The 26707-nt window shown below is 42.1% G+C and overlaps 1 protein-coding gene across 3 annotated transcripts in view; it reads right to left on the bottom strand.

The window, feature by feature from the left end:
• Positions 1-26707, bottom strand: part of RBM6 (RNA binding motif protein 6) — a 58233-nt gene that overhangs the window by 3661 nt on the left and 27865 nt on the right. For 2 of the 3 annotated variants that reach the window (XM_081851285.1, XM_081851286.1), the window contains exons 7-17: positions 11313-11387; positions 9125-9185; positions 8172-8465; positions 7740-7900; positions 6796-6893; positions 6314-6356; positions 5793-5850; positions 3499-3590; positions 3257-3409; positions 1587-1676; positions 446-706 (exon numbers count right to left, since the gene is read on the bottom strand). In XM_081851285.1, coding sequence (XP_081707411.1) covers positions 446-706; positions 1587-1676; positions 3257-3409; positions 3499-3590; positions 5793-5850; positions 6314-6356; positions 6796-6893; positions 7740-7900; positions 8172-8465; positions 9125-9185; positions 11313-11387 — 1386 coding nt within the window. The remainder of the gene's footprint in view (positions 1-445; positions 707-1586; positions 1677-3256; positions 3410-3498; positions 3591-5792; positions 5851-6313; positions 6357-6795; positions 6894-7739; positions 7901-8171; positions 8466-9124; positions 9186-11312; positions 11388-26707) is intronic. The other variant, XM_081851284.1, reaches the window with a different exon arrangement.

The following is a 26707-nucleotide window of genomic DNA, read 5'->3' as shown; positions in this document are numbered from 1 at the left end:
ACTGTTGTTAATTTATCACTGTTGTTCTGATTTTTATTTCTGCTGAGAAGGGGATTGGAAAGGTTTGCACTGAGCTAATTTTTGGGAAAGAGAAAACAGGATCATAATGATCATCTAACACTTTCTGATATCTCCCACAAGCTCACATGTACCATCCTCTTTCCTCCGTCCCTTTTCAGTATGAACCATGGTTTAATGCTACACCTGCCTTGTGGTTAACACAATCTGAAACCAGGATTTGAATCTGTTTTCAGAAGCAGGCATAACACTAGCAGATCACAGCACTGAAAAGAGAAAGGAGTGCATTCAAGGAGGACACAATACAGGAAGGAAAGAGAAATCAGGAAAAATTACATCTTTGAGAGGCACTTGTGAAATATGGAGAAGTTTTGTTAAATGAAGTATGAATAGCAGATGCTCCTGAATGGGCTGCTTTTTTTCTTACTTTGTGAAGATTGGAAAGTTGTTGATGCTTGATCAGGACTTCTTTATTTGGAAACTGTCTCCGGCAAAGTAAACATGCTAACTTATTCCAGTCAGTCAGCTTTTCTTCATCATTTTCAAGCTTCTGTGGCCGTTCCTCCTGTTGCACTGGTGGCCGTGGAGGCTGTGGCTGTGGTTCCTCTTCCTCCTCTTCCTCCTCCTCATTGTCACTGTCTCCACCATATTCTCCTAGGAGTCCTATCAGAGGATTCACCACCTTTGGCTGAAGGGGTGGGAGGGGTGGGGCAGAATGAGAACCACATGCAAACCAAAGCCAATTCAGTGGATCTGAGGTCTTAGATGCCTTAACTGATGTATTACTGGTCTAGTACAGTTGCTAAGTGACTAAGCTACAATCAGGGAAATCCCTGGTTTGAATCTCGCCTCTACCATGAACTCACTAGGGGGGAAACTGATAGCCAAAATGTAAGAAGACAAACGGAAAGCGTGCCTGCATGCAAAATAGAGATAATTGGGAACTGGTATTATTGTTGCATAAATTTGACTTTGACTCAATCCCTGATTGAAACAAGAGACTGAAACGGTACAGGCCATTCAACTAGCTCACAAGTTGAATGCAACCTTCTGCTGCATGTGTAGACCAAATCTAAGTCAGCACTGCTGCCTCTTCTGTCTTGCACATGGTGCTCCTGTTGACATGTTGCTTTTTTTGATGCACATTACACAGACAATTTGAAATCTGTTACAATTTCTCCTCATTTTCAATCAATTTTAAAAAAACTGATATGAAGAGAAATGAAATCTAAACAACTTAGCCCATCAAGAGAAACACTAACAACAAAATCCTATGCATGCAAATTTATTTAGAAGTAAGCCCCACTAAGTTCAATGGCTCCCACTTGAAAGTAGGTTTAGGGATACAGTCCAAGAGGCCCCCTAACCACACAGCAGTCCATTCAGTGTTGCTGCAAGAAAGAGGGGGACAGGGCACTTTCTCTGCTACAATGCTAAGAATTGTGACTGACTAGCTTACTACAACATGCACCCGACAAATTTCAGCAGGACAGTAAGCCTCATACTTGATAAGATCAATAAATAATAATTAAATGTTCCAGATGACAAATGCCAAGTAAAGTCCTTACTGGGGGTGTACTCTCTTCTTTTTTCAGTGTTGGAGGTAGTGGTTTTTTAAAGACATCTTCTGCAGGAAGTTTTTCTTCTGGATTCTCATTCTGAAACATTAAGACTGGGAGTTAAAACTTATTGCCAGCTCGACTTCCCCACTGCCTGCCTCCAACCATTTCTTACTAGTACCTTTACAGCAACAAGCATAAAGGAGATACATGGTTTCTTGTCTCTCCTACTTTTGCTATCCTCAGTTATACTCTTTTGCATCTAAGAATGACAAACTGTGGCTGAGAGTCAGAGGGGTGTTCCAAAGGGATTGTGTAGCTGGTAGATACTTAGCAAACAGCGCATCAAAGCTGTAAGGAGGAACATGTATGCCAAGTGTTGAAATCTGCTACTGGCTGTATGAGATGCTGAAAATATGCTTTCAGCTCCTGTTCTTGAATTCAATTAATGTTGCTCTTCCCTCCCTGTTCAGATCAAGTCAAACTAGCTTTTAAATAAGGGCAAGTGCAATGCATTCATTTACTGGGTAACTCTTAGCACGTAAGATTCTCTGGAGATTACACCACAAGTATCAGACCAGATTGTTCATGGAAACTTGGTATTTTAGATATCCAGTTAACTACTGGAAAATTCTCCTATTTATTCAGGATGAGTCACAGGAAAACTGGAAGCTTGAGCAATTTGAGGAAGCAGCCTGTAAATCAAATTACAGTCCTTTGTCACTCTCAGAACTTTTATCTCAAAAGAAGAAAATAATACAGTGGTGCCCCGCAAGACGAATGCCTCGCAAGACGGAAAACTCGCTAGACGAAAGAGTTTTCCGTTTTGGAGGTGCTTCGCAAAACGAATTTCCTATGGGCTTGCTTCGCAAGACGAAAATGTCTTGCGAGTTCCTGCGGTTTTTCCCCCTCCCCCCCTTTTTCTAAGCCGCTAAGCCGCTTATCCGATAAGCCGCTAAAAGCCGCTAAACCGCTAATAGCGCTAAGCCGCTAAGCCATCAATGGGCTGGCTTCGCAAGACGAAAAAACCGCTAGACGAAGAGACTTGCGGAACGGATTCTTTTCATCTTGCGAGGCACCACTGTATTGACAGTTATACTGAACTATTTGTGCCCATTTATGGACTTACTAACACCTCCCTTGGAACTCTCAGTTCTGGATGTGAACTGGGCTTTGCTCTCTTGGCAACTTCAGGGACTAAGTAGGATTGTATGTTTTCAAGAGTGAATGGTCATTTTTAAAATGCTGTGTACACTCAAGTGGTGTGATCTGCAGTGTACCATCTCAACAGTCCAGTGAATCATAATATTTTCTACAAATAATGATTTTTATATTTTAGTCACTTTGCTTGCATCTTTTAAAATACACACTTAGGTTTAGTGGCACTTGGTTTCTGGATCCACAAACCCATGCCCTCTTTTGAAAGAGTGTTTGAGCTGCTTATTTTTATGATCAAATGAGCTTTTGTGCTCATGAAGAAGCTGGGTGCCTTAAAAGGATTATGAGTTTAAAAGGAAATTGGATTATCTACAGGTTAGGCTAAACCCGATCTATTGCATATTTTGCAAGTTCCTAGACTTGCCTAGCTGCAAAAGCAAGCTTTGACTATGGCAGCATTAATCTTTGGACCATGCCAATTTGTACAGTTCATAAGAATGATGATGGCGCAGATATTTTACCTTGGCCGACTTGTTTCTGTGTCTCTCTCTTCTCTCTCGGTTATCTCTACTGGATGGCTCATCTCGTTCACTTGCCCTATCCTGGCTCCTGCGCCTCCTCCCAGTATGTGGTGGTGGGGATGAAGATGCTTCTCGACCCATTGGAACATCTCTCTGGAAGGAGATATTTGGCACATGTTTACAGAATATTTTTTCCTGGCACTGGAATGGCAAAGTGAGCACACACATGCACATGCCCTCACCTGAGTATTGGGATCATAGTATACCCCTGTAATGGGGTCAAAATAGTTTCCAGTGTCTGGATCATAAATGAATGTGGACACATCAGAGGAAGCTGAGGGGGAAAAAGAAGTAAAGACAAACATCATATACTTCTGAAGATGTCAAACATTATTTAAATAAAAACAGAGATGGCCCAAGACATTCTGGTGTTCGAGGGGGAAGATTCCAAAAGGGTTGCCAGGATAATAAATATATATTAAACTAAATAGTGGTACCTCAGGTTACATATGCTTCAGGTTACATACTCCGCTAACCCAGAAATAGTGCTTCCGGTTAAGAACTTTGCTTCAGGTTGAGAACAGAAATCGTGCTCCGGCGGTGCGGCAGCAGCAGGAGGCCCCATTAGCTAAAGTGGTGCTTCGGGTTAAGAACAGTTTCGGGTTAAGTACGGACCTCCGTAACAAATAAAGTACTTAACCCGAGGTACCACTGTAACTGCTGTTGCTTAAAGATACCCTGAAACTCTGTCTTATGGTAAGGCCAGCCCTGAAAGAATGGGGTAATGCTTGGGTAGAAATTATCCTGCTCAGAGACTAGATGATGAAATTTCAACCTAAAAATTTAATAAGGACGAGGTGACTAGCACTGCACATCTCTACACGTTGTGCTCCAATGTATTTCTCTCCAAGGAGTGAGAAGGTGTCCCTTTTTTTGCTTGATCATTTCCTGAGGCCTCCAATAAGTGTCAATCCAACAGAAGAGAACCAGTCAAATTATAACCAAGCCAGATCTTGGGGTGCATGTAAGAAATTAGTGTTTGCATTTGGTATCACTCCAAATACCCTTTCTAAGCTGGTAATTATGTAGGGCAGGGAGAGCTAACTTTTCAGCCAAAGACATTCAGTCATCCCTCCAAGAGCCACTCAGCAGTTTCACAGAGCTCAGTCTCACACATACACACTCTCTCTCACACAAACACAAATGCAATTAAACACTGAAACATGTACCCTCTCATATACAAACACATGCAGAGCCACATACACAAAACCAGTACTTGCAGCACTCCCCACTCCAGCGCTAAAGGAGAAGGCAAATGCTGGCTTTTCATCTTAAAGACCAGGCGTAATCTTCAATATCAGTGCTATGGTACATAGTGCTGAGATCAGAGATAAAAGATTCCTATGGCTACCTTTTGGAGTAGCTCTCTAATAATAATAATAATAAAAATAAATTTTATTTATATCCCGCCCTCCCCAGCCGAAGCCGGGATCAGGGCGGCTAACAATAATCAAATAATCAAACAATCAAATAATCACACATTCTAAAAATATTTCATTATAAAAATTATTTGTCAAAATTAATTAAAATCAAATTAATGGCAACCAATTAAGCAAAATTCTGTGCAGGTTGCCAGAGGAGGGAGTCAGGCTGCGCCCTGACCAAAGGCCTGGTGGAACAACTCTGTCTTGCAGGCCCTGCGGAAAGATGTCAGGTCCCGCAGGGCCCTAGTCTCTTGTGACAGAGCATTCCACCAGATTGGAGCCGCAGCCGAGAAGGCCCTGGCTCTAAAGAACAAGCAGAGGGATTCTATCTTCCAATCACTCTCTAAAGGACAGATAGCTTGATCTCCTGATCCCATCAGGAGATAAAAGTTGTGGGGACCAATGTCTACTTCCTATGACTTGGTAAGCCAGATATGGCTCACAGGCAAGCCACATATAGCGCAGGGAAGCCTTACGATTCTACACTAGATTTGGCTGAATTTTTCAAGTCAGAAAAAGTTCTTGCAAGATTTTGCAGTCAGAATAAAAGTCAAACATAGGATCAACACGCATTTTCACTGAAAAATCTTCGATGTCCAATACAAAATCCAAAAAACAGGAAATTTCAGGCTGGTGTACACGTTTCATTTTGTTTCAAAGCATACTCAGCTTTGAAAAGTGCATTTGCAAAAACTTATAATTGTTATTGAAAATGTCAACAATTCTATGGTCAGAATTCAACCAAAACATCTTGTCAGCACAAGAATTTCCATTTGCACAACTAGACTTCCTCCTGTACCCTCCCCAAATCTGCTCCAGAGGGTTGGGGAAACCCCTAGAATAGATTTAGGGGGTGCACAGGGGGAAGAGGAGGGAAGAATGTTCTGTTGCACAAGTAGAAATCTGTATGCTGATGGAACATTCACAGCAGTGCTTTGCTGGATATAACCCTATAAGGAACATTTTTTAAAAATGGAATAAGGACACTGAGCTTTCACAAGTAGAAAGTGACCAGAAGAACACAGTAACAAGAAAATGAAGTTGAGTCTTACACTCTGATCTTCGCTTCTGTGAGTCAGCGCCTCTCCTGTCACCTGAGCCCCGCTTGCCCTAATACAGAAAAGGCATTTAAAAACACAAACCAAGAAAGCAGAACATCTGGTGGACATTTCCCCACAATTCAAAGTACTCCAGACTAATCTGCATGTATTGGGTTGTCATGCAATAAAAGGCACCGATGTATGCTTCTCTGACCTAAATGTGCAACTCAGGAAAGCCATTAAGTGGTCCTCTATTGACATCAAAAGGCGCTATGTCAGATCAGATGTGCATTACCGAAATGCCTACAGAAGAGATGACTTTCTTCTGCTCATCATGGAGGAAAACTGGAAGGGCAGTAATCTGAACCAATACTGGAAAATACAGGTAATTTCCCTCGTGGCAACTTCTATAGAATAGTTAAGAATGCCAGTAAACACTCATAAATCAAACTCTTCAATCCCTCAGTGTCCGCATAGCTGAGGCAGGAGTCAATTCCCTCAGAGTGCCATCACAGATTGTACTACAAGCATACCTGGCTATAGCGTGGAACATCACTGTGGTCTCCATATTCATTTCTAGCAACAGAAAGAGAACATCTGAATTAATACCAGTTGAAGTTTTCTGAAGATTCTACATACATGGCAAGTGTTACTTTTGCTTCACTCTAACGTTACTAGTTTCAGTGGGCCATTTGGTCAACAAGAAACTTGGCTGTATAGCTCAGTCGGCTGTTGCTCATGTTCACTATGACTACCTTCCAATGGCTTAGATGTGATATCACCACATTGTTGCAAAGGAACTATGAGCTGAGTTCACAGCCACGTTAACAAGGAGATTCAACTGCGTATCGTCATAACGCTACTGTTTTGTTTTGTTTTTGTAAACAACGTCCTCTGCAAAACTTCCCTCAAATGTTTAATCAAGCATCAATCTGAATGTTTTGATGCCTGGTGTAAAAGCATATGTTGATAACATAGAGTCATAATTGTGTATTTTTAGTGAGGTTTCTATTACCTCCTCTTTCCGGTGGCTAGGTTTACATCCACAGCACGGCCATCTATGCTGATTGGGGGATCCAGATCTTGTAAAACCTTCACTATGCGGACTGCTTCCTGTGGAGACAAGAATCCAGTTGGGGGTGGGGGGGAGACAAGTTTGAGCCACTAAGCCAGAAATAAGTTGTCACAATAATAATAATTTTATTATTTATACCCCCACCCATCAAGTTCCTCTAGCGGCCCTAAGTCCAAGTGAGTCCCACCAGTCCCCAAAGGAGCTCTCACTTTCCTCCTCTTGGTCACCAGTTCCCTCTGACACCAGTTGATCCGAGGCATACTCTTTCTCTTGGCCCAGCCTTTATGCCCTGAAGAAAAAGCTCAAACCCAGACTATGATACATAGCCACGAGGAGTTCAGAAGTTTGACTAACTATAGCTCAGAATTACAGGTGAAATCAAACAAAATAGGTACTCTCTACCATGGTTTTCTAAAGCAAGTCAGCTTCAAACTATGGTTTATGAAGCTGGCTTGTTTTTGTAAACCATAGTTAAGGTTAACCACAGTTTTGTGTTTGGAGACAACACTGAGCTGTGCTTAATAAACTATAAAGTAGAAGCTTTATGGCCACATCAGGAGGAAGAGCATCCTCTTAATGCATTAACTATCAACCACTGCTGGCTAGCCTTGGACAGAGAAGGCAGAAGAAGAAGTTCCAATATTGTAACTAAACATTATACAAAAAAACACAAGCCAGAAGGGGGCTCCGTCACATAAGAAGATAAAGGCACAGGAAAACATCGAGGGTTGCTCCAGATTTGACAGAATTGTTATTCCTCTCCTTCCCCATGAAGCACATGGGGGGGAGCTACAGGACGGGTGACACTGTTTGCACAAGTGTATGTCTACCATAGAATTGTCAATACTATACTGTGTGGTGGTGGGTGGCGAATGAAAACATACAGCATGAGAGTCCAGTTCAATGAAGCCATAGGTGTAGCCCATCCGACCGGCTTTGTTCTTCATGACACGCACACTTGAAGTAGACAAGCGGACGTAGGGTGCCAGAAGTCCTACAATCACTTCCGGCGGAGTGAAGCGAGGGATGCGTTTTAGCATAATTGCTGTTACAAAGTTACAAGGAGAAAGTGAAATATTAATTCAGGAGGAGAAATGTACTTCATCTTTTCTGTCATCCTGTGTCAAAAGCTCCTGGTATTAGGCTCAGCTGACTTGAAGACTACTCAGTGTTAAAATCAATAATGCTGCAGAACACAAAGAGTATTCTAAACTGCAAGCTTCAATTCAAGCCTCTTTTTGCAAGTTACTCAAGTCCAAGTATCCATTATGATCTCAGCCAGTGAGACCAAATGGTTGCAAGCATAATCTACTTACTTTTACTCTCATCCTCCTGATGTTTGGTTTCCATGGATTCTCTTCTTGAACCATGTTCTTGGTTCTCCCTTCGAGGTGGGTACAATTCAGAGTCCCTTTTCTTTTCTTGTGAAGGCCATTGTTCCCTACTTTCATCCTTCTTGGGTTCCGGTTCCTGAGGTTGACTTCCCTGCTCAGTGGTAGGTTTCTGAGGAGAAGGTTCCTGTGGGGGAGCAGGGTCCTTAAGAGGTTCTTCCTCTGGTGTTGGTTCCTCAGATAACTCTTCCTCCCCCTTTTCAACCTTTTCTTCTGTTACTAGCAAAAAGTAAAACAAGTGAAACCCTGTCTGCAGTAACCACTGTATTAAAACTGTTCTTTTAGTCCCTTATATGTACTAGTGAAAACTGTTTTCAGCTTAGCCGTCTACATATTATAGACTTGTTAGGGATTTACACCAGTGATAGGCAGGATCACACTAACAAACCAGATACAAGGATCAGCATAAACATGAGTAGCACCACTTGTTCCTCTAAGTCTCCATCATTAGCCTTTAACAGCTTGGGAGGTAATTTCTTCCCTTCCTCTCTCTTTGGTAGTGCCAGCTTGCCAACATAGCATTACTGAAGAGTCTTTAGATGAAACACTGCACTTTCAAGAAAAAAAAAAAGTATTGCAACTCATACAAACTTAAAGACTGTTCCAAGTCCAGACCAATCGCTCTGTCAAGGACAGTGCTTGACTAGTTTTAAGTTAACCATCTGCAGAAAGAAACGCAATAACTCTACAAATAACGCTGGCAATATTTGCTAGCACATCATAGCTGAGGAACCTACAGCCCTCCAGATGTTGTTGGTGCCAATGGGAGTCGCAGTATACAACATCTGGAGGGCCACGTGCATCTCAGTTTTTTATTCACTTAGCATTCACACTACTATTTGTTTATTTAAATGTCAATTAAACAAAAGTAGGCTCACCATCTCTTGGGAGTCTGCAGTAATAACAGGATGAACGATACCCTACTGTGGACACTTTACACTGCAATGAAAGAGGAACAGCATGAGGGAAAGACACTTAAAATGTTTTTCTCCATCCAATATACTTCGTAGCTCTTATACAAATGCCATTGCTTTGTTAAAGCATAAGCTGAATGTTGCATCAAAATGTGTGTGTGTGTGTGTGTGTGTGTGTGTGTGTGTGTGTACTACCAACTACATCTCCAGGGCTGTTGGCATCTGTCTGTTTTGAGAGACAATGGAGTGCGCCTCTAGGGATGAAGTGAAACCACTGCATTAGGCAATACATATGGTGGTCCTGGGCTGCCCAAATGACAAGACCTCGCTGATGTGGTCCAAAGGGAAGCAGAGCAATATGTTTGGCACCAGTTTGGCTGTAGGAGTTCCCAGAAGGAGGCATACAAGGCACCATCCGACCGTCTTAGGGCTCCACTCCGGATTTGTGTAGGGTTCACTCCTAAGCCTTTTCTTGTCCCAAAGATATTCCGCAAGAGAGCAGAGGTTTGAGACCAGAGTTTTCCTTCTCCAAGATTAATGAGGTTCTTCTTCCCAGGTTGTTGAGCCCCATCTGCCCCAATCTCCATGGTATTGTGCAGATAAAAAGCATGTGTTGTCATGCTAGTGTTTACCCAACTCTTGAAAGTGGCAGCTAAATGAATTGGGGTGGGTGGGGGAGGGAAGGAGGGAGAGGAAGGATACTTACAGAATGACACATTATGCTTCCCCTGCCCCCCAAATTACACATTATTGGAGAGACGCAAGCAGGCAGCTCCCATGCATTTGCTCATAGTGTGGTTTAGGCCTTAGGTAAGCAGCACCGGAGCCTGTGTCATGAAGAGGTCTTGAGTTCAATGGAACAATATCTCAAAGCTATTATCATCACTCCTCAGTGGCAACATCCAAGTCTTATGTTCTTCACTGAAATTTACTTGTAATAAAACCTGCTCTTGATCAAGCTACCTGGGAAGCTTATTATCTTCATTGTTTACAGCAGCCCTATATATTACAAAACATTTTGCAGTAGTGCAGGTTCCTTACTTTTAATGTCTGTTTTTAAAGTACTGCAGGTGCCAAATAATGCCCATTCCGCATTTGTAAGAGCTTGATCATTTAGTATGGCAACTCCTACACTTTGGAACTCCCTGCCTATTGAGATCAAGCAGGCGCCTTCACTGTATTCTCTCTTTTTTGCGCATACAGTGGTGCCTCGCAAGACGAAATTAATCCGTTCCGCGATTCTCTTCGTATAGCGGTTTTTTTCGTCTTGCGAAGCAAGCCCATTGACAGCTTAGCGGATTAGCGCTATTAGCGGTTTAGCGGCTTTTAGCGATCAGCTGTTAAGCGGCTTATCAGCGGATCAGCTAATAAGCGGCTTAGCGGCTTAGGAAAAGGGGGGGAAAGGGGGGGAAAACCCGCAGGAACTTGCAAGACATTTTCGTCTTGTGAAGCAAGCCCATAGGGAAATTCGTTTTGCGAAACGCCTCCAAAACGGAAAACCCTTTTGTCTAGCGGGTTTTCCGTCTTGCGAGGCGTTTGTCTTGCGGGGCTCCACTGTACTGAAAACACTGCTGTTTAGATAAGCCTACCCAGATACTTAGGAAGTTGAGGTAATATTAATCTGTTTTAGGACTTCAACTTTTGTATGTTTTAAAGTAGGGTTATAATTTTTTCTTTATTTTACTGTTTACCAAAGTTGTAAACCACTTTGAGGGGTTGTTTTTTTTTTCTTCTTACAGTCAAGTGGTGTATAAATTTTATGAAATAAACAAATAAATAAAGCAAATAAACGGGGGAAATACCTCTGGGATTTTTATACTAGACACCAATTCACAAAAGCCTCATTTAATTCAAGAAAGAATTCTCAACTCAGAAAGCGTCTGGTTTTGTGCACATTCCCTCCCCTGCCAATGGGGAAACCCTGGCAGCACCATCCCATGTGGGCTTAGGAAGATTCCACATCCAAAAAAAAATCACATTTATTTTCTCAGCAGAGGAATGGTACACATATACCCAGGACATTCTTAGCAGCTGGAGATCTCTCCCCCAAAAAGTAGCACACCAACAGGATAGCATTCAATACACTGTATCTGTGGTCTAATTCTCAATTCTCTTTCTGAGATAACTTGCAGTTCTCTTTCCATATACTCACACGCCTGCAGTGCCAGAATTCAGGCGACTGGCTGTATTCCAGAGTCACTTCTTTACCACCAATCACAAGGTGTCCCTATTAAAATCAAAAAGAGAAAGGAGAATTTACATGCCAAACGTAACAAAAACAAACAAACCTGAAGAGAGACTTTATTGGGGAAAGTCATATGGCTGATTTAAACACCTGAAATGTTGGAAATGAATGAAAACAAACAAGGAAAAGGTGACTTGCATTTCAGATACATCGATTCTATACTTCTATAAGCTGACAGAGCAAAAATCTCAAGTTAACTCTACAAAGAAGAGGCAAAATGGTATTGCCTTTAATAAAGGTTATACATGTGCGTGTTAAGAGAAAATGGAGATGATCAAACTAAGTTTTAGCCATATGCTACAAATACAGGCTGGACTTAATAAAGCAAATTTAATGGTAAAGACATTGTGGTAAAGAAGCCACTGCTTGTCTAGTTTGCCTGCCATGTCACTGTGGCACAGACATGTAACAGCATGTTTTAGTAGATTTTTGGAGTTGGAAGGGACCATGAGGGTCATCTAGTCCAACCCCTGCAGGAATCTTTCACCTTGAACCCACAACCCTGACTGAGCTATGTTGTGCTGATATGACTGCTACCCAGTCATATGAGGTACAGCTCCGAGGGCTTTCTGGCGGTTCCCTCCCTGCGAGAAGTGAGGTTACAGGGAACCAGGCTGAGGGCCTTCTCGGTAGTGGCACCTGCCCTGTGGAACGCCCTTCCATCAGATGTCAAGGAAATAAACAACTACCTGACTTTTAGAAGATACCTGAAGGCAGCCCTGTTTAGAAGATTTTTTAATATTTGGTGTTTTATTCTGTTTTTAGTCCTCTGTTGGGAGTTGCTCAGAGTGGCTGGGGAAACCCAGTCAGATGGGTGGGGTATAAAGGGAAAGGGAGCCCTGCCCATACGGGCCAGTCGTGTCCAACTCTGGGGTTGCGCGCCCATCTCGCTTAAGAGGCCGGGGGCCAGCGCTGTCCGAAGACACTTCCGGGTCACGTGGCCAACGTGACAAGCTGCATCTGGCGAGCCAGCGCAGCACACGGAAACGCCGTTTACCTTCCCGCTAGTAAGCGGTCCCTATTTATCTACTTGCACCCGAGGGTGCTTTCAAACTGCTAGGTTGGCAGGCGCTGGGACCGGGCAACCCCGCCGCGGGGATTCGAACCGCCGACCTGACGATCGGCAAGTCCTAGGCGCTGAGGTTTTACCCACAGCGCCACCCGTTATTACCCCTTACCTGATCCTAAATGGTGTGTGGTAGTGCAGAAAGTTTTAGGGCTTAAAAAATAATAATTACTTTTTCCTTACATGTAGCTTAAAACTTGGATGCATATTTATTTCATTGGCAAGCCAGATGCTTGACTTGCAGGCTGAACACAAGGCTTAAGCAATATCTTAAAACACGTCTCCTTTTAAAACTTTGTCAGAAAAGGTAGGTTACATCTCAAGAGATTCTCAGGAGAGCTCGTCTTATGATGAAAGCAAACAGGTGACACTTTGCCAGTTAGAATCTACTTATGAAATATTAAGCACTAAAAACTTGTGATGGCCTACATAAGAGGATTTAATGTTCAGCTGATAGGTGGTACTCGAGTTTATTAAAACGAAAGAAATATCCTGTAATCAGAACAGTCGGTTGCTTCAAAGGATGACTAGAAGAAAGTAAAATACCCGCCTCTCTACACTTTTAACCTGTCATCGATACAATTATGATGAAAAGGTGACGGCCACATATCTAGCACCATTTTAAAAGGAAGTGCTTCTGGCACTAACACATTGCTCTTTACCGAAATACAGAAACAAACAAAACCGGCACCTTCTTTTGACAAAACACAAAGGAACGATCACTCCAGAGTTCTGTTATAAACTCCAGTGGATTGGCGGACCTGCCAGAGCAGATAGGGTGTGTGCATGAAGGGTTACAGGAAGGGGGGGGGGAGTCCTGTCACATCTGATGGTACAAAACTGGGTCTTACCATATATGACAGCCCTTCAAATATTAGTTCCATGGAATAAAGGCAAGAGAGTCGTTTTAAGAAAAGCTCCCAAGATGGGCATGTTTAATGTCTATTTACGGGAGATATGCATATGTCCCATGACAGTAAAGATAAAAAGGTGCCTAGCAGATATAATTTGTTTTTCTTGATTCAATTTCCTACTCACTCCCTAGATAGATTTGTAATTTCCAACCGAAGTGGTATTCACAAGTGACTCCAATAATATTCTATTTAGCAACAAAACCAGTATTCCCCCCCCCCAATGGATATCCAAATCCAAACTTGTTCTCTATAATTTGGTTCAGACATCATCTCCCTTCAAGTTCCATTAGTCAGTTTTATCATCTGTGAGGATTCTGTGGTGAAACAGTAAAGTGTAGCCCCAGCAGATATCCTACTACCATATTTGAAGACATGCATTTCTGGAGTCAACCCAAACTAAAGCAAGCTATGACAGATCAAGCAAGTTAAACTAATTGTAAAGTTTTATTAAGCTAAGACTAAGCAACATACACAGATATATTGCTTCTAATTCCAGGTCAACCCTGAGTTTAGTTTTTCTTCCTTCCTTTCTTTCCCCACTAGCGCATTCAGACAACAGCCTTTTATCTACTCTGACCTTTTCCCTTCAAAATTTGAGGGTCTTTTCTGATTGGCTCCCTAAATTGTATCTTCCTCTGGGGATAACCTCTGGCCCGGTTGTTAGCTCATTTCACAGACAGGAACACTGTACAGCATGCCTCCCCCTTAACCTAGACTTTGTCAGACTCTGATGCTAAAACTCTGGTGCCCGCCTGTGCTCATTAATTTGTTAAAGGGTTGGGCCTATGCAAATTTGCTACTAAATGTCTGTATTGTATTCATCAAATCTTTTAGAGGTCTTACGCAAACATGTACACTTCTAAATAGGTACCAAACATTACTTCTGCTAATTTTGTTATTTCCAAATGCTTTCAGCTATCATGCTTACTCAAAGCATGATTTATCAGTCATATATTAAATGAAAATGCATGTATTCTTCTAGTCCTACACAAATGAAAGAAAAACCAGGAGCCTTTGTTTTTACAACAATTTTTTACTTAAGTCAGATTATGACAACCAAAGTATTTTCTGTCTATCAAGGCTAATTTGTTAACAGCAGTAATATACGAATTTCTTCGGTTCGTTGTGTTTTTATACTCTGATGTTCCAATTCAGATTTTCAAACTGAAGATCACAGTTTCGTTGCGCTCCACATATTCCTAAATGTGAGGTGGATTCCAACCTGGAAACAGCTGATCTCCTGAAACACAAAAATCATTCATGAACAATAACATAGCTATATTACTTATTAGCATATTTTTATATTACTTTATTAACAATCATAGTTACTACTTACCAGATGCAGTCATCAACAACAAGCTTTTCTTTCTTTATAAGAACCGCTTAATAGTGGCTGTGTTAGCAATGCTGCATTGACCTTGGATCCCTCAGAATTTCAAGTAGTCAGAAACTACATTAGCCTGCTCACCAACTTCTTGCCATCACAGGAAAACACTCCAGGGAAAAGGTGTTGGGTGGGTTTGGTTTTTTTGAACCCTTTTCTATTTCTATCTCAGAGACTATAGCTTTAAAACTCATTTCTGTACTTTAGCACATTTTTAAAGGAAGGAGAATGAAGCACCTAAGTGATGTTTAACATTTCACTTCTTATTTTAAGAATAATTTTTCTTATTACATTTTTATCCTAGCCTTCCCCCTGCTCACATGCCCAAGACGTGTCTTTATGCTGCTTCTATTTTCCATTCCCAAAACAGATTATACACAGAGATTTTCAAGCAGTCTCTGATACACTGAGTTTTATTCCCAGACAGATCATCACCATAAATGGCACATTCTGGTAATAGTCAAAGGGTGAGAGCCAATGTAGCATGGGAAGGCATCTGCTCACGCTAAGGAACTTCTCCTTTCTCTCCCCTCCCACCTGCAGCCCCCAACTGCCCTGGAGGGTTGGGGGACCCTCTGTCACAGATTTTGGGGGCACACAGGACTGTAGGGGGAAAGAAACAGGAAGTCCCATTTGCACAAGTGGATGTCACTGAACAAGTGGGTGGATATTACTGGGTATCAACCATACTCACATACTCTTTCTTTTTAAAAATAAGAAATAAGAAGAGCTGATGGGTGGGTGTGAAATGTACACCATTACATTTCTGGATTATAAAGCATTAATAACAAGGGCCAAATGACATGTTAAACACAGAGATGCATAAAACAGCTTCCGGCGCATTCCATTTTCAGCAGAGAAGCACAGAGAGTAAACCTTTTTCACCCACTACAACCACCCCTCTCCTTGCACTGCCAATATGCTTCTAAAACCCCATGAATGAGGTGAGGAAAAAGTAACTGGGGAAAAGAGGCACGTGCAGGTAAGTTTAAGTGCAGTACAGAATTGTCCTTCCAAACCTGCTTTGCTCTACAAAAAAGCAACAACTAGGAATTAAATACCTGGAATGTTGTGAACTTAATTTCAAAGATCTGATATACACACCCATATCTCAAACTGCTTTGAAGATCGTCTCATGGCATGTAATATGGATGAGTGGGGGGACGGACGGACTGCTGCTTAAGAAAAGCAAGCCTAAAGTTCACTTCCATATACTAGCAGCTGTGTGATGCTTGGTGCCCTTGCCATTGTTTCGTTAATTGAAATCTAGATATGTGGTCTTAATACATCTTCAGGAATTAATCATTCAGGTTTAAGTGTAAATTGGTTTACAACACAGTTACCATACGACTGCCATTTTGAAATAAAAATTAGTGTCAAGAAATAGTATTATTTTCACAGAAAAATCCTTCTGAATTGCAATGTTAACAGAAAATGTTGCCCAACTCTTCACACTATATCTTAAAATACTTTCAAAATCCATGTAGTCTAATGCTCAGGGCTAAGGTTGATTAATGTTGAATCATTCCACAACTTTTAAAAATGGATGGCACACTTTGATCATTACAATTTGGGCCCTATTAATAGAAACCCGCACAATGCGGCTTTCCACTCTCCCACCCACCCACAAACTGGCTTGGGGAAGATCAGACAAACCCCCAGAACAGCATGTGGCGGGAAGAGAGGAGGGATTGATGCATGTAGTAAGCTGAAATGTTTGTGCTGATGGAAAAACTGAAAGTGTGACATTCCTCCCTCTGTTCTCCCTATCTGATGGCTGGCTGCTAAATTCATCAGCTTGCCTTTACATCAATCCAGACATTTGGGACAGGTGATAACTACACAGGAAGGGGTGAGAAGAGGAAACTGCTGCCTGTTTAACCAAGTGGGTAACATGTTTATAAAACTGTACACAATAGGACATGCTAGCACCCAGTTTCTTCAGGTGTTCTCCCCACCACCACTCTGTTAAATTATGGCAAGGGTGCATTACTGAACAGAATAGGGAAAGCCTAGAGTCAGTGTCAAGCTAAATGAGGGTGTTTCCAGGCAGTTCCTAATACTGTGAATTTTATATTTATATACTGTAGGCTAGATGTGGGATGTTTCACACTGTCTCGCTTTGTGTCTGTGAAGATCTTGCTATCTTTTGTCCACGCTAGTATCTATGTCATGCTGGAGTTAGGTTAGGGTACAATTCATTTGAACAGCTCCTATCTTTAAATTTGTCTCCTTTTTTTGCCCAAATCCTCTCTGGCTGGTCAGTTCAGCATGAGTCTTGTGCTGCCAGAAACTCTGGCTGATCACTGTGAATTCTCCAGGGCTTCCAATCCAGCAGAAAAAAATCCTCTTTCTTCTGTGCTCCACACAGAGGAAGCTCTTTTACTCACACAGGGAAGATTTTGAGGGAATTGGATGGGAGAGCACACACATGAATGCCAAAACAATTAGAGATTTAAAGCAACTGCAGCTGCTATTCAGTGTTGGAGACACTCTTACAAAAAGATGGATAATTAGTCTCCTTAAAGCAAATAAGAAAATGTACTTATTACCACAAATGTGGCTCTCAAAAGTCCTTCTAAATATTACTAAAACCCTTTTCCCATTCACCACAATTTTAAAAGGCAGTGATAGGAAACTTTTTTTTAAAAAAAAAAAAAGCATTACAGTCTTAAAGAAGTATCACACTTGTTTGTTTAAGCAGTATATTTACTAATAGCTCAGGGTGCAATCCAGTCATCGTTGTTGCTGTTGTTAAAATTTGTTAGTCACTTTATATTGCCCAAGGCAACCCAAAATGATTTACAACCAAGCCCCCCACAGATATATTAAAACCAAGTGCAGAGCGTTTTACATTAATACATCCCACCCATTTCTAAAAGCTCACAGATAGTTAAAGACCTGGTTATAGAGATGTTTTTGCCTGGTGCCTAAAGATATATAATGATGGTGCCAGGCAAGCTTCCCTGCGGAGAGCATCCTGCAAACGGGCAGCCACTTATTGCTTAGGTGTTCCCAGAAAGGCTTCTGATCCAGCAAAAGCCTCTGCTAATAGAAGACCCAATTTGGGGGGCTGCAGGGGCACTGGCAAAAACTGCCTTCCTCTCTTAGCAGATGGGTCCACTGAATCAAAAGCCCTTCTGAGAGCACAAGAGCACCAACTGGATTCCACCCTTAATATTTAAACACCTTATAACCAAAATAGCATTTTAGCACTTGCTTTCAGACATTTTCCCATTTTGCGTATGGCCACTCCCTAATACAAATATGTTTTCAGCCATTTTGGGGTCTTCTCCGTTTTTGTAAAAGGTAAAATTTGGAAACGTTCCTATTGAATTCAAGGGGACTTATTCCCAAATAAATGTGTAAGAATGTAAATTCAGGAAATATTTTACACTTCAACACCTGCTGAGCAACCCTCAAACATATGCCTTAAACCCTGTCAGCTGCAGAAAAATCTGGAGTGTGTTTTAGCCTGCACATCTTGCTCAGAAGCAGCACTTGCCAGGTTTACCAATACTCAACATGGTCCTGTGTGAAATAACAGTGCATTTTAAAAGACACCAATGCACACATCCCGATCGCTGCACATCACAGGGGAAGAGAACTTCTAGTGGGCCAGTTTGTATGCCATTATCTTCTTCTCAATGAGGAAGTCCAGGTTTCATCAGAACACCACTTAATTGAAGTATTATGATTGGATATTTAATTGGATGTTTTTTACTGGAAAATCAATAAAAATGATTTTTTAAAAAAAAGATCACCACTTGAAAAACATAGGGCTCAAATATACAAATTCCAGAATGCTCTCCAATGAAGAATACTTCCAACACTCCTTTCTCTTGCTTGCACTCTGAGAAGTGCAAGGAAGTGGTTGAAATGCTGGCCAAAGTCATGCTTGGGAAGGGGCAAATCACCAAAGTCATAATAGCAGAGGAAGGTTCTCCATGCTGTTCTGGTATGGAATCTTAACAAACATGCTATAATAAAATTTAGTCATAGACACATACAGAGAAGCAGCAGACATACACAAGTTACAAATGGAGCCACAGTTTGGGGCTCCTGGGAGAGAGGGCATTAATCACAGCAAAATGTATAAAAAATAGAATTTATAGCTCAACATCTCCTAATTTAGATTCTATTTTCAGTCACCCCATACTATGTGGGCACACCATTATAAAGGACTTACTGTGATCATGCAGATAGGAATTAGATGGATGTCAAAGGACAAAACACAGGGTCAGCCTAACAGAGCATTTCAAAGATTTGAAAATGGGGGCAGGGAGAGGTTCCTGGACTTCAGACCCAACCCCCAAAGATTGAATGTTCACTAATTTCAACTTGTACAGTGCTACTCCCAAACACTTTGTCAATGAAGAACCATTGTATTTTCAGTATATACTATTATCAGTTCCTCATTTAGCCAAGATAACCATGCCAAGGCACACAGATCTTTAGCAGTGTGAACTCTGCTTTGTATCTCTCTTGCTCTTACACTGCCCTGTGATATTACAGGAAAGAAGACATAGCAGGAAAAGGCCACCTCATTATGACTTACTCTAGTTGGGCCACTCCCAAGGCTAATCCACTGTTCTGTGTTACAGAGAGGTAGCCGTGTTGGTCTGCCATAGTCAAAACAAAACAAATTCCTTCCAGTAGCACCTTAAAGACCAACTAAGTCAGTTCTTGGTATGAGCTTTCGTGTGCATGCACACTTCTTCAGATTTCGTGCATGCACACGAAAGCTCATACCAAGAACTGACTTAGTTGGTCTTTAAGGTGCTACTGGAAGGAATTTGTTTTGTTTTGCCACTGTTCTGTGAGGAGACCTTCTCCAACCCCAAATGCCTTGTGGTAAATGATCCTGATGACTTCTAATATTGTTTGGTCAATGGGTGGTATTCATCTAAGTTTTACTCAGGGCAGAACCACTGAAATTAATGAACATGACTAAGGTAGGTACAATGATTTTCAATTGGTCTGCTCTGAATAAAACCTGAATACCCCCTTGTTTGTGGTGGTGGTCTTTTTTTAAAAAAATGCTGTTTGTAATCCACCTTGGAAATATGTTCAAACTAAAAGGTCAAATTTAAATAAAAACAAAAACACAAAAATACAGAGTTTGTTCCCAAATTGCGCATAGGTTCATTTTAAAAACAAACTTTTAAACTTCTAATTCAAGGAGTTCCCTTTTGTCACAGGAGGCTTAGAAACAAGTACTGTAATCTGAACCTAAGATGATAAAGTTCCAAACTCAGATACTCAATGGGGGCCAAAGTGCCCACTATGGGGAATTAGTTCTTGAGGAAGACTTAAGGAGATGTGACAGTACCATATTGGAGAATCCAGAGAGATAACTTACAAAGCACTCTCAGGTTGAGCAGTAACAGAATTTTAAGAATCTTTTTTAATGGGAGGAGGGTGTCACAAGATAAGCTTAGGGTCTCTACAGTTGCAGAACTATTTGTTGCTTTATTTCTTTGATGGTGTATTTTACTAAGTCTTGTCTATTTTATAAATTTGATTAGTTGGTTTTTATTTTGTGTTCTGTACCCCATCCTTGTATCTGCATTCACAAAGGGCAGACTATAAATATTTTAATAAACAAAAATAATGCCTCTACCAACAGATGAGCACTCACTCAATTGTGTTGCATGTTAAAACTAGACCTTTGTGGATCAAAGGGCCACAGCTGAACTAGTTGTTACTAGTGTGAGCTTTCATTTTATTGCCATTGCCCAGATCTTATGGCAACTATGGAAAATGTAGGACAAAGCACATAGCAGCTCCAATAGTCCCTTGTGCTCTTGTGAAAAAAGCAGCATTCTCTGAGATGCAAGATTCGTCTTTTGCTAACCTGAACTAGTCAACTATAGTCTGGAAGAATATTATATACAGGAATCCTTGCCGTTATATTTGGTACAACTTTTGTGAGCTCTCAATGGTATTTTTAGAATTTCACTTACATCTTCTGCAAGCCCTGCTCAATTGCAAACACCCAGGTTCACACAATCCTTAGTGCAAGGGTAAGGTGCTCTCTAAATGTTACAGGACTACAACTCACAACAGCCACAACCAGCATGACCAATGGTGAGTGATGTTGGGAACTGAAGACCAAAAATATATAGAGGGCATCATCTTGACCATTCCTGCCACAGAGGGACTTCTCAAAGATGTAACAAATTTATTGCGGCATACTTATTTTCCAGACCAGAGCCCAAGAAAAGTAGGGGGGAAATGTGTGACTGTTGTTTTAACAAAGCTAAGACAAAATACAGAAGAGATAGTGGTGGATGTGTCACTCCTATGCATGGTACAGGTTGCATGGAACCCAATAAAATTATTACAAGATCCACGTTTCCCACTAGTGATGAACAGATATGGCAAGATCAGTTGTGAGTAAATACCTACAGAGGGACAATATTTGCTGCAGTGATCTAGCCATTTGATGGACTCTACAAATCCTAAGAACAGCTTACTCATTAAGGAAAGTACACCTTCTGTAGGTGTCCACTTAAACTGGTGACCATGCTACATCTTTTCACCAGTGGCTGTTAGTCATGAGTGGATGTCCCCACACTGCTTGAATCTTCCATTTCCACTCTCCTGGGTACTGTTACATACCAACTTCTACTGACTCTTTGACCTTTCATTTTAATGCACACATTTCCCCCTTCTCGTCTCTGAACTTGGCATAACTTGCTATATACTAGGCCCCTTAAATTACCACTTATGGATCTAACAGTGGGTTTTGTCCTATGGAAAGATAGGCTACAAATACATGTTAGTGTTTAAGCTTCCGCCCAATTTTGTTTTTGTTGTGACAGACCAACACAGTTACCCTTTTGGAATTTGTCTCCATTTGCAACAGTTGTACTTGTCTTTCAAATGATTAAGTTTTCTCATTATCTCCAAATAAATAAAAAAAAGGTAAAGGACCCCTGACAGTTAAGTCCAGTTGCGAACGACTCTGGGGTTGCGGTACTCATCTCGCTTTACTGGCCGAGGGATTTGACGTTTGTCCACAGACAGTTTTCCCGGGTCATGTGGCCAGCAGGACTAAGCCACTTCTGGCGAACCAGAGCAGTGCATGGAAACACTGTTTACCTTCCCGCCGTGGCGGTGCCTATTCATCTACTTGCACTTTGACGTGCTTTAGAACTGCTAGGTTGGCAGCAGCAGGGACCGAACAATGGGAGCTCACCCCATCACGGGGATTTGAACCGCTGACCTTTCGATCGGCAAGCCCAGGCTCAGTGGTTTACACCACAGTGAACAGTTTGCCCTTTAAAAAGACAGTAACGTCTACAGTGACTTGGATTTTATGCCCTTGCTTCATTGTTGTAGCCAAGGAAAAGGCCTGATCATTACTTCTTTTCAGAACCCCAATGAACAACTACATCTAACCCACAATATGTACCCAGCATTGGACCATGAGCTTTCAAACTGGTCTTTTAAAAACAGTCCTTAATATTCTTGTGATTAAGGAGATCCCAGATGTCAGTTACTTGGATCCATGTGATAAAAATCCAGGAATAGACAAAGATGACAGCAATAACTTTTATGAAATGCAGGCGCAAGACGGCGCCAGTGAAATGAACAAATATGTGTTGGCAGAACTCCATCCATGAGACTCCTCTGTTAAGAGGTGGGGAGGCACTCATTCCCCCTGTCCACGGAAAAGCTACTCAGGAGTAAGGTTACCAGATTTTTTTCAATGAATCCAGGGACATTTAAATAAATAAATAAATAAATAAATAAATAAATAAATAAATAAATAGTGTGTGTAAAGTTATTTTTTAAAAATTAAGTAGTAATATCTTCTCTTCTGTGGTCTCCTCTGTTGCGCTGCCTTCCTCTGGGTCCCAGCCTGCTTTCTTGGAGGGCTAGCTGTGCTTCCACTCCCTCCCTCTCCCTCCTTGCACTGCGATCCCCTACAGGCTTACTCAGGAGTAAGCGTTAGCATAAACCCCTTCCTCCTGCTGCTGCCCTGCCCGCACAGGCGTCTCCTGCACAGACACCAGTGGACTTTGAGAAAACGACTGTGGGATGATCACAGAATCACAGATTTGGAAAGGACCTCTGAGGGGCATCTAGGCCAACCCCCTGCAATGGAGGTACCTCAACAAGAGCAGCCACAACTTAAAAGAACATAAGGCTTCCCTGCTCCATTTACACCTATCGTGACACAGAAAGTACCCCCCTCCAAGCCCCATCCCACCAATCTCTCCCTTTTTATCAAAGGGAAGGGGAGGGAGGCAAGCAAGCAGAGGTAGCCTCTTTTAATTTTTTTACAGGTTCATTTTAATTTTTTTAAGGTTCATTTTTTAATAAGAAGGGAACGGGAAAGCTGTTCAGGGGGAACCAAACTAAACACCCCCAAAATAAACATAAAACATTCCTCACCTTTTATTTTTTGCTAGTAGGGGTGGGTGCAAGGGAAGAAAAATGAAGCAGCAGCACATAATGATATATAGGGTTGGGGAACCAAATGTGTGAGAAGACAAAGGGAGAATTGGGAAGAGTTTATGGGTAAGGAGGAAAAAATGGGGAGACAGACAATAACACAGAGAGAGGGGAGGCAAGACAGTCCAATGTAGCTCACAAACATGCAGAATGGAGCAAAAGAGGCAAGACAATTTCCTCCACCACCACCACCCTTAACTTTGAAGCAACAGCCTCTGTCTGGGAGAGTGAAGGGAAGGCTTAAGGCAGCATCCCGCTTTCTGCCAGCTTGGTAGCTCAGCTCACAAGCAGGCAGAATGCAGCAAAGGGGGCTTTAAAGGCGTGAAAAAGTGCTCCTTCTTCCTCATGAGCAAGCAGGAGAGACAGGGTAGCTTGCAGAGATGTCATGCAGGGAGGCTTCTTCCCTGCACCTCAGCTCTGCCTCTCCAAAGAGCAGCCTTGCCTCTCCGGCTCAAGCAAGCAAGCAGGAGGAGCAGGGCTGTTTGCAGAGCTGATGGAGAGGGGGGTTTCTTTTCCTGCGTCAGCTGAAAGACAGGAGAGTTGCAGCAAAGCCCAGCTGCACCTCCAGCTCCAGAGGAGACCCTCTCTGAAGCGGTAGCGGATGATTGCTTTGGGCTCTGGGGAGGGTCTGGAAGCCCCCAGGCATATGATTAATCCGGGGACATTACATTAAATCCGGGGACACTCAGCGGATGGATTTTGTCTGGGGATAGATTGGTAAATCCAGGGGCTGTCCCCGGGAACCGGAGATGTCTGGTAATCATACTTGGGAGAGTTGGAACTTAACAGTGTGGAACTGCAAAAGAATATGCCAAAAAACCACTTTCTCTGCTCCCCCTTCCCTTCAGCGGTACCCTCTGCTGGAGCTTGGTCCTTCCACAAACAGAAGTCTAGATCCAACCACAATGAGTGTTGATAATTCTCAGAGCCCAAACTGGATTTCACCAGATAGCACTGTATATCATTATCTTGAGATCTGAATGCAAAACTGTTTGTGGTGCTTACTTTCCACAGTTTATTCAGCTTGTGACAAAATAGAAAGGAATTGTGGAGAGCACTGAAGTAGAGCACTGAACTTCTAAACATTCCCCATACACTGGACACACATTTTCAAGGTGGCTGAAGACCTCTGATTTCAGCGTGCTTCTACTGTTTGATTTAGTCTTCAAGTTTGCTATCTCTGGTTCTTAATCTGGCTAATTGGTTTTAAACTATATGATTTTATTTTTTAGATTTTGCATACAGTGTATATTTTATTGCATATTTAAAAACTTTTGTAAGCTGCTTTGTTTACTTGCCAAATGGAAAGGGGAGGCTAGAAGCAGCACTAGTAATCCCTCCAAGCACAAAGGCTGTGGAGCATGCTATTTCTCTCCAAAGATAACTAGGTGGCCAGTAGCCGTGTGCCTGCAGATGGGTGGAGAAAAGGCAGTGGGCAGGGCCACACATACCCCATCACAATTATGCTTATTCACACATACACAGCCACCCCATCACAGTTAAACACATCCATTTACACCCACACTACCAGTCAGTCCACCTAACAGCTGTATGATGGGCTGAGGAGAGCACAATTTACATGGAAGGACAGTTCCCACCCAGTTCTCCTCACCAAAAAAACAAAACAACACTCCTATTTGTTGAGCTGGGAGAGGACAGCATGATTTGCATTAGGAATTTTGCAGTGGGAGTAACTCGGGCACCAACATAGGGCACTCCGAAAGGTTCCAACTTGCAATCGGCAAGTTGCCCACATGTGAGTTATAGCACCTAAATATTTTGGCTAGCATCCAACAACGTCAGCAGAATCTGCTTGAGAAGGTATTCTGACATTCAGGGTAGCTTTTGAGGGACACAAAGGTAATAGAATCACAGAACTGTAGAGTTGGAAAAGTCCATGAGGATCATCTATTCCAACTCCCTGCAATGCAGGAATACAGTATGCAGCTGTCCCATACAGGAATCAAACCTGCAACCTTGGAGTTATCAGCACCACGCTTTAACCATCTGAGCTATCCAGAATCCTAAATGCTAAAGGCAGAAGGCTAGAAAGCCCTGCCCAGGAGGTTACAAATGGCCCTTTAGATTCCTGCTATTACCCTTGCATAATTCCTATATAGGATTTACTCAGTCAGTGAGGGTAATTCAAACTTACCTCTACAGCAAAGAGGACTCGCTCGCTTCTTGCTACAGGAAAGTTGATATTGTCCGGAATCCCATGGGTAATCTGGATATGACCCTGCAAGCTCTTTTCTGTAATGTGCTGCATGATTGCAGCCAGTGAGTAGTTTCTGTAGAAGCACACTTTCTGTCACGGATTGCTACCATGTAGTTCACTGCTACTTGGAGCCATGTAAGATTTTAATTCCTTTAACCATGCCAGTAAATTAAACAAAAAAACCAGGATCCACTAGACTCCTAACAGCCCAAACAATCACTTGACTACAACCAATACACAGTAAAAACGAGCTGCAGCAGGAGCAAAGTTTTTCTTCAGTTGTTTCACTAGGCATGTTTACACCACACATTTCATCACCAGACAGATTCTTGTGAAAAGCTCAATCAGGCAATCAGAATGCACACTAATTTGCAGTCCAACAATGGAAGGACAGTCACAACAGGATAGCTGTATTGCAGCTACTCAAATATTCATTTCTCTACCAGCACAGAAAGCACAGAAAAGGAACAGCCTGGATTAATTGTCTCAAGAAAGCAACTTGACTGGACAGAAAGACATCCTGTGCTGTGTCTTCTAAATTGTGAAAGAAAACAATGCTATGGGAAATCTGCCAAGGTTCTTCTAATACGTTACAGCATGTCATAAAAAGGATATCAAGGGACTCTTCACCATGAATGCCAAACACAAAATAAAAGTGATCTATAAAAAACTGAAATGTCTCCACACTTGAAGTCCTTGCTTTCACTAAGATTTTCTAAGAAGCACATTTTTTCCTATGGCACAAGATGCATAGAGTTTAAGGAGTCAATGAATAAGCTACAAAATGAGATGATTTTGTTTAAGAATGTTCCACCCTATATGTGAAATACAACAGAATAGCCTTAAACGTATACAGTCATACCTCGGGTTACAGATGCTTCAGGTTGCGTTTTTTCATGTTGCGGACCGCCGAAACCCGGAAGTACCGGAATGAGTTACTTCCGGGTTTTCGCGGTCGCGCTTTAGGCATGTGCCGAAGCACCGAATTGCAACCTGCATGTGCGCAGACACTGGTTGTGAACGCTGCGGGATGCGAATGTGCATCCCGCACGATCACGTTCGCAACCCAAGATTCCACTGTATAAGAACTTAATCATCTTCATGGCTACAACCTCCGCCTCAACAGTAGATCTATCATCACCTCCAAGCCTTCAAGAGCTACTAGTTCCTTTAGGTGGACAAGAAGAGTCCCCTGCACACTGCTTATGTACTATCAATCTGCACACGAGGGACTGTACACAGGGCTATTTTTCT

This window comes from Podarcis erhardii (assembly GCF_964252035.2).
Source record: "Podarcis erhardii genome assembly, chromosome: 2".
Classification (NCBI taxonomy): Eukaryota; Metazoa; Chordata; class Lepidosauria; order Squamata; family Lacertidae; genus Podarcis; species Podarcis erhardii.
This window is presented reverse-complemented; position numbering and strand designations above follow the sequence as displayed.